General features: G+C 41.0%; 1 protein-coding gene across 3 annotated transcripts in view; it reads left to right on the top strand.

Moving 5' to 3' along the window:
- Positions 1-12,722, top strand: part of TMTC1 (transmembrane O-mannosyltransferase targeting cadherins 1) — a 166,458-nt gene that overhangs the window by 133,473 nt on the left and 20,263 nt on the right. For all 3 annotated transcript variants that reach the window (XM_064737429.1, XM_064737419.1, XM_064737413.1), the window contains 2 exons: positions 6,076-6,219; positions 12,527-12,635. In XM_064737429.1, the coding sequence (XP_064593499.1) occupies positions 6,076-6,219; positions 12,527-12,635 (253 nt within the window). The remainder of the gene's footprint in view (positions 1-6,075; positions 6,220-12,526; positions 12,636-12,722) is intronic.

Below are 12,722 nucleotides of genomic sequence, written 5' to 3'. Positions count from 1 at the left end.
ACAGAAAGGTAACACAGCCTGTTTTGTCAGGGCAGCACAGGAATAACCACAGCTGCCTCAATGGTGGCCTGGTCTCTGTGAGTGCTAAGTTTTAATGCATTATTTAATCAAAAGATGTGTTAACAAAAACCAGGCACACTAGATCTCTCCAACTGAATAATTAATTTTTAAATTATTTTTCACTTATTATTTTAATTTATAGAAGAAATTAATATACTTGGACTTCCTTTGAATATTATGCAAGCTGATGCAGGCAGTTTTTTTGTCTTTCTGCTGCTGCTGGCATGACATGGCTGTTGGATTAATGATGACCAGAGTTGCTTACAAGTTTTATAATGGTTATAAGAACTCATGTTGTAAGTCACTGGGAATGTGCTTTCAACAGGCTTATTGTCAACCCTTGGAGAGTGATGAAGGGCATCAGGAAGAGTCACTCCCATGTGACATGTCAGGGCTGTCCCAGCTCTGAGCAGCGTCTCTGGGCTGCTTTCAATAACCTCTTTCATCGTGCAGTGGTTGTGGGGAGCTGCCCATACCCCAGAAAGATGCAATTACAGCTTTTTCCCTGCTGTCCATGGTAGTTTTCCAGGCTAATTGCATGCTAGTCTGCCCCCATCCCCTGCTGCTTGCTATCCACCCAGCAATGGCTGTACAAAAACCACATAATGCTCTTTAAGAGCAAGTGGGTAGTTGTCACACTAATGCCTTCCTCCCCCTGAGTACCCCTGGCACCAGACCAGGCAGGGCTGTGAGCAGGGCTTGCCAGTTGTTTAAGTGGTCTCTCTCGATCTGAATTAAAAGAATTAAAATTCCTGGTGGATCATAGGTTGCAGTCATGACAACAAATTTCATCCCTTTCTCTTCTTTCTGTAATTGTCTTGTAATTCAGATATGGAGCCAAACAAAGCCCTTCAAATTTTTTTTCAAAACCCATCATGTTTCGGGTTAATAGTGGCATTAAATGAAAAAGCAGAATAAATGGTCATTAGATGTATATGTTTTATACCTGGTTTTCTCTTGGGAAACTGGAAATCTCTTGGCTGTGCAAGTCAGTAGGGCTTTTGTTCAGTGGTATTAGAGGGAATTTTGCTAACCTAAAAGAAGTGGGGATAATCACTAACAGGAGTTCTTGTGCAGTCTATACCTGTAATAGTTAAAGGGAAGGCTGCTGAAATTTATTCTGACAATTGCAGATACAGCATTGGAGGAATCATTTGAATTATTCATTCTACAACAAGGAAGCAACCCACTTGTCTTCTCTTTAGAAATGAAATCTTCATCTGCTTTAAAATATACTTTTATAGGTTGCTTTCCCATAATTTTGCTGTTTCAAGACTTCTATTATAATTATTCTTGAATGTAGATTTTTAAAGAAAATTATTCTGAATTCTAAAGGAAAGGATAAACTGATTTCTTACATGAACTGCTACTTGTAGAATAAGTTTAATGAAATTCAGCTTTCTTTCATAAATAATGCAGCACTTGCATTTGATTAGGTGAAGCCTAGAGGAATTTCTACCTAATCAGATGCATAGCAAGAAGGATATTGCCTGCAGATTGTTACCACTATCAGTAGTGGTGGCAAGGAAAACACTGCCCTATATATGTCCAGATAGAAAGCTTTGTTTCTTAAGAGAAGTTGCAAAACAAGCTAGATAAGCCAACAATTATCTCTTGCATCCCAGTGTATTCAGAGTGATGGTTTATAAAATAAAGTGTGGATTCTGAGTATTGCCATTATTGTGGCACAGAGACTCCAGCTTAATTGGAGGTCTTCCTGCCTTGGTATGTGTTTCTAACCCTTCTAAGAAGTAAATACATTCTTCATATGAATGAAGAATGGAGAAGGGACAATGTTTGCATTAGAGAACTTACAATCATAACAAGTTAAAACTGAGTATCAGGATTTTTAGAGATCAATTCCAGAAGTCTTGATAAGCAGCACAAATCTCCTGATAATTCAGAACAGGAGAAGTAAATGAGTCTCCCTCCATTACAACAAAAAAAATCAAATGTGTTTGGTGCATCTGCAAGTCTTGCAGAACCATTTTGAAAGTTCTTGGGTAAATGTTGCTTCATTTGGTAGCTTGTGGTCGAGCTTTGTGTTCCTGCATAAATCCTGCCACAAGACTGTTCGGCTGTGTTTTTACTCCCAGGGAACTGTTAACAGCACTGGGTGTGCCTGAACAAAGGGCAGTTTAAATAGGGATGCTAGTCCTTTATTCAGCATCCATATTAATAAATAAAAAATGATCTGGTGCACATTCTCTAGCCCTGAGGTCAACTGGCATAACTTGACCTGGAAGTATTCAGTAAATGTTTGTGTCCTCTGAGAGGCAGTGGCCAAGTCCAAGTTGGTTTTCGGGACCAAACCCTGATGTGGGCTGAGGCCTGGACCACTCCTTGGAGCTGTTTGAGGGTGGTGTGAAAGCAACATAAACAGAAAGAGGGCAGGTTTAGATGGGATTTTAGGAAGAAATTCTTTACTGTAACAATGTTGAGGCACTGGAGCACATTGTTCATAGAAGCTGTGGATGCCCCATTCCTGAGAGTGTCCAAGGCCTTGTTGGATGGGGCTTTGAATATCCTGGTCTGGTAGAAGGAGTCCTGTTGGGTTTTTTCGGCTGTTTGAGGGGCCTGGAAAGGCCCGAGGTGGCTTTGGGGCAGCTCGCGTATCGAAGGACGAGAAGAGGCTTTAGTTCTTCTTTCGGTTTTTATGTTTATTAATTGTTTATCTAAAAGATGTTCTTTCAGCTGAACAGAGATCTGCTCAGCAGTCAGCCATGAGCACACTTTGCCGTCCTCCAGACAGTCACGTATCTTTATACCCATTGTTACGTGTACAATATTTATCATTTTTCCCCAATACCATTTATTCTTATTGCTGGGTGCACTTTCAGTAATAACCAATCTAAAAGTGCCACCATCACCAAAGAAGATGGAGGAGAAGAAGAAGAAGGACAGGACACACCCCAATTCCTCCATCTTACTCCTCTAAACCCCCCTGTACATAAATCCTAAACCCTGTTTCTCACCCTCTAATTAACTAATCCCTTCACCATTCACCCCGGTGAAGCCCTCATCCTTGTCGTCTCCTGTATAGGACCAAAGTCCAGCCACCAGACACTTCTGGCAACATTCCAGGACTCCCGAGCCCCCCAAGGTGGTCTCGGTGGCCCGGCACCTCAGGACTGAGATCCTGAGATCCGACATCTCCCCCTTCTGTTTGCACTAAGAAAACCTCTTTTATCACCCGATTCATGGCGCGTGGGACGACATGGATGAGGACTAGGAGAATTATTAAAACATAAAACCTTACTCTTAAAATTCTTCTCCAAATGGGAGAAATGTCAAAGAAATCTACCCTTAAAATTCTTCTCCAAATGGGAGAGATGTCAAAGAAATCTACCAGCTGATCAATATATGATCCTTTGTCAGTTTTTTCTGTAACAGGTAAATTTACTCCATTGCCTATTGCAATGCACTTTTGTGCAAAACCCTTGTTATGTTTTTCATTCAAGACTCTAAAGAGAAAGAGAAAGAGAAAACCTCAGGACTGAGATCCTGAGATCTGACAGAGTCCCTGCCCATAGTGGCTGGGCATTGGAACAGATGGTCGTTGAGGTCCTTCACATCCCAAAACATTCAATAATTCTGTAACAGCATGGATGATCATGGGCTCAGACTCTGGTTTCCTCACCAGAGGTAATGCTCTCTTAGGCCTGGTTGTTCTGCTGAACTCAGTTGAGTGGCAGCTTGCTCTACCACCATAAAAAAGTAATATTCCAAATAAAATATCTGGAGAGAAATGAAAGAGCTGAACCCTAGCAGCAAAGCCCAACAGCACCACCTTATCTCGCTGTGGTCAGAATTTCTGGTAACTTTTGTTCAGACATGTAAAATTGAAGTTCTCATAAGTTCTTCAGGCCAGATGCTAAGCAGGTAATTTGTGCTTGCTGAGGTTCTGGGTTTTCACTTACATTTCTTGGAAAGGGCAATGAGATGTAATGAATAAATGTAAAACACAAGAAATAGAGCCCAGTATACATGGGAGATGTGTTTGCATCCTGTGATTTGCTGTTGGGAGGTTTTAGCACTGAGCTCAGAAGTGTATTTATGGAGCTGCTGGTCAGAACTGTGCAATTTAAAGGTGAAATCCGTTCCCTTTTTTAATCTTGAGTTTTCATTCCACTCCAAATTGGTGCAAGCAAATCTCCTGGGCCTAAAATGCCACAGGAGCACTAAAGGCCAAGAACAGAATTAATTTCTGAAAGTTTGAGAGAAAAACCATCAGGTTTAGGGCTGTAAAATGTTAATCTGTTTCTGACTTTCCCAAGAGTTGTCTGAAATCCTTTTGCCCACTCATAACTCAGGTGACTTCATGTCAAATACTGGAGCTGTTTTATGTGTGAGTACTGACAGAAGTAGTGCACACTTTTATCATAGCCATCTGGTTAAAAAGGCTGAAAAAGTTAACTCCCAGACCTTTTTCTTGGTCCAAAACAATGTCAAAGTCCCTTGGAGGAAATGGAAACAAGACTGAGCCTGTGGTCATTTGCCCTAAGATGTTCTTTGTTCAAGATTCAAGTTTTTAAAAAGCACATGGCTGCATCCCTGAACAATTTCTCCTCAAATGTGTGGCTTTGCAGTCCTTGTTTGCTAGGTGAAAAAAGGACTTGAGCTTTTCTCTTACTTAATGATAGGAAACATCCTGGTTTTGTTAGTGGTGCATGCCCATTTCTCCCAGAGCTCCCGTGAATGCTGCCAGCTTCACCCCCAAATAAGACCTTGCCAAAATAATTTATGAGCTGTGGAGTGAAAATGTGACTGATACAAATGTTGCAGAAGTGTATAAAATGCTAAATTATTCATGGTACTTAAGCACAGAAAATCCTAGGGCTGAGCTGACACAGTGAAAAACTCCAGGCAAAAAACCCGCAGTGGAAAGTCTTGGATTAAAAACAATTGCAAACTTTAGTCAGGCTATACTAGAGAATCTCAATCCCTTCTACTTTTAAATGCCCCTTCTCATGCTGTACCCTGTGCTTTCATGGCCAACTACTTTTAATGTCATTTTCCACATCACTTTCCCATGATCAGGGACCTGAGGCAAAGAATTGTCAGATGCCTTGGTCTCAGAGCCTCAAACCTTCTCACACAGCTGGTCTCCAAGGACCTGTGTGGGTGTCTGTCAAAAATTTTATTTCCTTATCATAATGACCCTCAGTTTTCACCTACCTATCACACAAAGGGTCCTGGGTGCTTTCATCAAGCCCTGGATCACTTCCAGCTCTGGAGTTTCTGGCAAAAGACCTACAGACTAAAATATTAATGTAGGAGCAGAACTTTGAGAATATAAACCACTGCATGGCCCATGACCTGCTGCCTAATTCGTGGAGAATTTTAACAGAGATGCATTGGGCTCAGTGATGTAACTGAAACAGGCAGATGTGAAGATCAACAGGTCAGATAAAAGGAGAACTGTGCTGAACCAAATGCTACAAGAAGCTTAGAGAAATCATATTCTTAAGCAATCTGGTTCCAGATTCTTTTACCATTTTGCTTGGTCTTGAAAGCATTGTTCAGCAGCTGATTTCAGGTTTCCTTTTGCACTTTTTTATCAGTTTTATTGTGAAAAAAATGTCAAAAACCCAACAATAATTTTAAACAGTGTTGTGTTGAATTCTGTGTGTATCAAAACCTATTTCCCATGGAAACCTTTTTTGGCAAGGCAGTTCTTGCTTGTTGCAAAAGCGTTTTGAATAAAAGCATTCAGGCTGCTTTAGTCACCATGCCTTTTGCTTGAAGGGTATGATAGGTTTTCAATTTGTTCCATTTGTTTCCAAATGTTCCATTTTGCCCTGGAGATATATAGGAGCCATAGGAAATCTGACTGGGAGTTGAAAAGGTCTTCAGGATCCCATCTGACCTGCAGCAAATTAAGGGAAAACAGGGTTTTCTGGCTGACATTCTTCCCTTTATTGAGTGCCAAACAGCACTGGTGGCAGAGTCAGCCACATCAGCTTTATTTGTTAATTAATGAGCACCTGTAACTTGCTGTTCCATTTTTGCCAGGCTGTACCCTCGTCACGCAAGTGCTCTCAACAACCTGGGAACGTTGACCAAAGACGTGGTGGAGGCCAGGGACTACTACAGACGGGCCCTTCAGCTCAACCCCCAGCACAACCGAGCGCTCTTCAACCTTGGCAACCTGCTCAAGTAAGTTGGGTGCAGGTGGGGCATCAGGAAAATTCACATTGCCCCTAAACACATCACCAAAGTAGTTTTTTCTGCTAGCTGGTGAAGAAATGGTGTAGTTTCTTGGTGCCATGCAAAAGTGTTGGCACAAAGGTGTGGTTTATTGTGGATATCCCTCTTGTGTTGTGCCACATCACTCCGGGTGCTGTTCACGAGTGTGTTCCAGTTGTAGGAAATTCATTTGTTCCAGGCATCAGAAATGAGTTGCCTAAACCCAGCTAGGCACCTGAGATCCCCATCCTGGTGGAGATGTGTGAACATCTCCAGAAGAGGAAGCTGTATTGTTCAAAGGTAGGCATCAGATGCCAAGCTAATAAATAACACATATCCAAAAAATCCCTCTCTTCAAGTTCCCACTTCTCCTCATTAGCTGTATATGTATAGTTTAGGCATAAGCACCTTGTGGTGAGATGCTCAGAGCAGCAGAGTTCATTCCCCTGCAGAGCAGGTAGGTCTGGATTTGAGAGGAAGGCTGGTTTCCATCCCTGAACAGTTAAAAACAAGTTGATGAGCTCATTACTTCACTTGTTGTTGTTAAGAGTGTCAGCCTGTAGCAAGGAGAATAGCAGACAATCATAATCATGCAAATTAATTTGACTAACCACATCTAAAGACTAAACTTAGATCTGTACAAGAAGTCAGTATGATAAGATCTGCAAAGGGTTCAATTATAAAAAGTAAAACATCTCTGTTTAGCACCAGCAAAAAGGTCCTTGGTTTTGTGAGGATATTGTGGTCTATTTGCTGACAGAACTGCATAAACTACAGCAGGAAAAGTACATTTTTTCTGATATGAACTGCCCTTATTTTGCTGATAATAGGTCTTGGTAAATCTTTTAGAGCAGACAGTGCTGGTTAAACTGTGACAGGCTTAGTGTGGGACTGGTTTTAAAGTGGCACTATGTCATTAAAACTTGGTCTTTCTGGTCCTGAAATGTAACTTTGAGTGTGGATTTGTATAAAGGATGTTAAGTGGGCTGCTGAACTCCCTGGTCTGTTCAGAAGCAGAGAAATTATCAGAATAATATTACAAGTAAATCTATTGGTTTGAGGTTAGAATATGGGAAATGAGTAATCTTAAATAGAAAGTATGTAAGTGCGTTACTGGAAATACAAGGAAGGAAAGTGGTACAGTCTTATTACAAGAGAAAAGAAAGGTCTTTGTATTATTCATCAAATTTGGTTGATTGAAATTAATTTTAGGTGGCAATGGTGTTTAAAAATACATATTGTCTTTTAAATCCATCATGTGTACCTTAGTTACTATTCTCTGTTACGTTTTGGAGGTTTTTTTTTTTTTAAATGTAAAATATTAATGCAAAGGATCTGAGCCAGAAGAAGCACTGGGACATTTCATGTCAATTATGCTTAAATCTGGCCTGTCAAAGGGCTCTTATGACCCACCAGATGGATAAAAACTGGACTTGCTGCACAGAAAAGCACAAAGGAGACATGTAGGGAAAATGTCTTAGAAATGCTGTTTGGTTTCTGTGCAATATGTCATGTTTTTCACATTGTGATGCCTAAGATATTGTGTGTCCTGCTGGATTGGATGTGCTCTGCATCCTTCTGTGGTGCCACATTTTGCAGCATGTTAAATGTGTGTGATGCTTGTGCTAAACTTGTCAAAAGCAAGCACTCAGGATCCTCCTGCCCTTTCCCCACATCCATTTGCTCCCATTTTCTAAACTTCCCTTAGGCTTCCAAAACAATGCAGTGCATCTGCACACAGCAGTAGTGCTAATTGTATTGGAAGCTGAGTGCCTTCATCTCCCTGCTCAATTTTAAAAAACCTGCTAAAAAATAGGTGGAGCTCACAGTGCAGGAATTAGCACATATATAAGGCAGGTGCTCCGTGGGCAGATCCTATATGAATGTCTCCCCTAAAACAGGATCCCAAACCCTTTGGCCAGCACCTTTCCTAGATGATCCTGCAGCTTAGCAAAGAACATCAGCCATGCTGGAGCATGAGGGACCTTGTGAGATGACCAGACAGGTACAAGGCAGAGATTTCACATTTCCCTTTCCTACAACGATGTCTTTATTTATATTTTCTACCTGTGTCTTTCATATATATAAAAATGTGCATATATATGGTAGCCAATATTCTGCAGATATTAAATCTAGTTTAATATGGGTAATAAATGAAATAAAATGGAAATCTGCAGAATATTACAGACAGATATTACTTTCTGGCTGTGTTATGAGACATTATGAAGAGTGTTTTGATTTTTAAATATATGTCAGAGAGAAGATAAATGGTCAAGCAATAAAAGCATTTTCTGTCCTCTTTACAAAGGCTTCAGAGCATGGGGCAGATCAGGAGGGGACAGATGTGCAACACTTAAGACATGTCCAGTAACAGCACTGCTTGTACTGGGACATGGAATGAAATTGTCTGGCATGGGGAAGTCCCAGTTGAATTCTGCTGAGTTCCCTGTACCCATCTCTGCTCACAGTCTGCAAATCTGATGGTAGATCCTAGATTTCATCTCCTCTCGAGTGCTGAGAGAAGGGAAGTCCAGGATTTTGGAAGGATGGGTTTGTCATTGCCATGTGGGAATCTGCCTTTCATTATTCCATGCAAATAAGCTATTTAAGCATCCATTGCTTGTGATTTAAACTTGAGTAAAAACTGTTTTGAGGACACAGGGTGGAATTTATAAGTTATTTTCTGTGGAAGTCGTAGATGAAAAATGATGTTTCCATTTTCTGTTTGCACATAAAGAAGACAGCTATGTGCCAGAAGATGAATGTTCTCAGGAAGTATTGCAGGGTAATGGCTGAATAAACCTCTGGTTTTGTTTACATATCCTGAAATAAAGTTGTATGTCATCATTTTTGTGCCTAATATAAATATTGGAGAGCAGATAATTAAACAATGCTGGCAGATTTCTTACTTAAAATAGACCTAGAAGATGGTCTACCTAAAAGTAAGAAATCTCTCTGCTTTCATGGTCTGTGTGATCAGTGACACAGAGCAGCCTGATGCTGCTTTCTTCTGTTTTGAGTATTTGACCCTCTGTATAAATTCAGGTTTGTTGAGATACAGATAAATATTGTTCAGAATACCTCATGAATTTATAGACTGTGGGTATTTCTGCAAAGAGACAAGAAATAATATATTATGAACATTTGAAATGAATATCAATCTCAGCTTTCTGCTGCCAGAATAATGGACAAGACCTCCTTATTTGTAGTGTATCAATCAATCCACACTTAAAGCACTGCAGTGTCCAGTACCCTGCTCCTTATGAAGAAAGGCCTCACATGCTTTGAGAGTGTCATGGCTTCATTTTCAAGGGGAAAATGAAATGCCTAGACACAATCTCCACTGAATCTTGAGTTTACGTTGTGTGGAGAAGCACACAACATGTCCTGAGTGTTTGTTGTTGAGATTTAGTCCCAGTTGAGCAAAGCCATTTATTCAGAAGAGGAAGGACTGTCTGCCCTCTCTGATACAGGCTTCTGATGTTAGTGTGCTGACACAGCCTTGTGGAACTGTCATAGATGGATGGATGGATGGATGGATAGATAGGTGAATAGATGGATAGATAGATAGATGGAAAGAAAAACATCCATCCATCCATCTATCTGGAAAACATCAGATAGAAATTAATGTATTGAGATTTAAGACCTTTTAGCTAGTGAAATGTTCCTTCAGCAGCAAACTGAGTGGTGATGTTCAGTGATACTGAATGGTCTCTGCAGGGTACTCTGTGTCTCATGAAGTGCTGCAGTTATCCCTCAGTATCACAGTAACATTGGAGACTGGTTAAAAACTCTCACAAACTCTGGCAGTCAAATTTTTGCAGTAGATTGAAAAAATTACTTAAGTTGTTGTTATAACCTAGGGTCCCTAGAGATCATTTGGAGATCAAGGTGGCTGCTCAGAGCAAGTCTGATTGGACCTGATTGTTCAGGGCTGTGTCCAGCTGAATCTTGGATCCCTCCAAGTACAGAGATGCCACAATCTCTCTGTGTGACCTGTTCCAGTGTTTGACACCCTTGTGGTGAAAAATACTTTTCCTGCTGTCTAATCAGGATGTTCCTACTCTGTCATCTGTTGCTTCTTGTCCTGTCATTTTGCACCTCTACAAGAGTTTGGCTCTGGCTTTGCTGTATCCTTGTAAAAATTTGTTCAAACAGTTGTGGGCCCTTGTTGATTTCTGTGTTTCTGCCTTTAGTACAGTCTCAATAACTTCACAAAATAAAAGATGAAGGTTATCAAGTCCTTTAGAGCACTAATTCCTTGGTTGCTCTCTGCTGCACATGAAATTTGCTCCAGTGCTAGCAGCCCTGTGCATTGCCAGGCTTTGGCAGGGTGGTTAACCTGGTGCTTCTCCAACTTGCAAAAATATGGGAGAGATGCTCTCAGTGGAAAGAGCTGTTCCTTGTTTTCAGCTTGAGCATGCTGATTGTAGAGGCAAGGCTGTGGGCTTAGGTGGGAGAGGGAGTCAAGAGAGGGCATTGTAAATCAGGGTAATTTGGGTAAAAAGTTGGAATAAGTGGTCACAGATTGCTCCTGTCAGATGAATTTGTTCTTCTTTCTATCACAGAAAAGATGTACATTACCTAACTATTCCTGCTCCAGATCCCCAGTTTATGGTAAATTAGTGCATTGGACTGCTCTTTCAATGCTCTGTGCTCTCCCAAATTGCAGGAGATTTTTATATGAGATGGCCTTGATCCTGCAAAGGGTTGGCCTTGAGCCAGGAAAGCACTTCAACCAGTAATTAATTTTCAACTTGCATGCATAAAAGTTAAGTACACATTTAAGTGCTTGGCCAGAGCACTTGGTATCTTGCAGGCCTAAGCCCTCTGAGAAACTACTGGATCTGCTTTTTTTAATGTGATTCAGTCTGTCACATAAAAAGATGCCATAATCTTTCCCTCTTTACCCCCACTTTCAGGAGGCAAACATTGTTCTTGGATCAAATGGAGAAAAAAAAGAGGCCATGTTGGAATGAAAGAGTAATTAAGAGGGCTGCCCCATGTTCAGAGTGAATGCTTGTGGTTAATGGGAACTTTTACTGCTGTTGAGTGGATCACTTAATCCTTTTATTTCTGTAGCGGGCATTTCCTACATTTTCTGCCAAACATCAATACCTTTATTAAGCAGTCATCTGGTTTTGATTTATAAAAATGTGTGTCATGAAACTCCAGCCAAGGGATCCCAAAGTTTTATAAATTGACAAGCTAGCTAGACTTTAATTAGTGTAGGAGAAAAGTGGTTCTTTATTTGTTTTTGCTTCATTCATGTAATTTATGTGGAACAGCACTGGAAGAAGAAAAAGACTAGCACAACTGGTTTTACTTAGCTTAATGCACAGGCAAAATATTCTCCCAGTTACACAACTAGAAAGGGGAAAAATCTGCAAAGCCACATATATTATCAGCTGAAATTTGCACCTTATAAACAAGATCTGGTTACTTGACCATGCCACTCAGATGAAATCTAAGGCCAAAGCAGCAAGGTGTTCACATATTTTCTGTTTCCCCAGAGCCCTTTGTTTCTTTTTCTAAGCCCTCCTATTCGTATTCTTTGTACACCCAGCACAAGGAAAATGTTGTTTCAGCCCAGCTAAACATCCTTAGATGTTTGTTCAGGAAACCTTCTCATTTTTCAAAGGGAAGAAATTGTAGCTCAAATAAATAAACATCCCAAGATTTTTGTTAGGGAAATCTTTTCCATTTTCCATAGCAATAAATGCAGAGCAATGCTAGGAAAAAACCTAGCTCATCAGCACAGCCATCTTTCAGCTGTCTGTTCATAATCCTTGGGATCTGAAGGACAGAACTCCTCCAGCCTAATCATCGACTTGCTGAGGAATTATTTAGAGATCCCAGGCAGATTTAACTTGGAGATATTTTAATTTCAAAATAATGGAGTTGCAAGTGGATCTGTAAGAGCACTTGTCTAGAAACTGCAGAGTCTCCTCAAGGTTTTAGTAAAGGAAATTAAGGATTTCAGTGTCTCCAGCCTACTGAAGTGAGAGGGAATGTCCTGTTCCCAGAACACAGTGCCTCCATCCTCTGGTGCCCTCCCTTCAGATACTGGAGTGTATTGATTCATTAAATCCTCTGTCCTGAGGAAGTGCTGGGTGCTCACATTGTGGAGAGGAGGCGTGAATGAATCATTTAGTCTTTGTTGAAAAGGGCAAGCTGGGCACTTGCACTTCTCTTTAAAGTAGTTAATCAGTGGGATAACCTCAACAAGTGCTTACAGGAATATTCCTTTCTGGCTTTTTTCCTCTCCTTCCTGCAGGTCCCAAGGGAAGAAGGAGGAAGCTGTAATCTTGCTGCGGGACTCCATTAAGTACGGCCCAGAGTTTGCAGATGCCTACTCAAGCCTGGCCTCGCTGTTGGCTGAGCAGGTAACAGGGATGGCTCAGGCCCTGTGTCTTGGTGTGCATGAACTGCTGCCACTGCCACAGCCCCTCCTGCACCTTCCAGCCCTGCAC

This window comes from Zonotrichia leucophrys, chromosome 1A (assembly GCF_028769735.1).
Source record: "Zonotrichia leucophrys gambelii isolate GWCS_2022_RI chromosome 1A, RI_Zleu_2.0, whole genome shotgun sequence".
Classification (NCBI taxonomy): domain Eukaryota; kingdom Metazoa; phylum Chordata; class Aves; order Passeriformes; family Passerellidae; genus Zonotrichia; species Zonotrichia leucophrys.
Note: the sequence above shows the minus strand (reverse complement) of the source record. Positions and strands in the feature narration are given on the sequence as shown.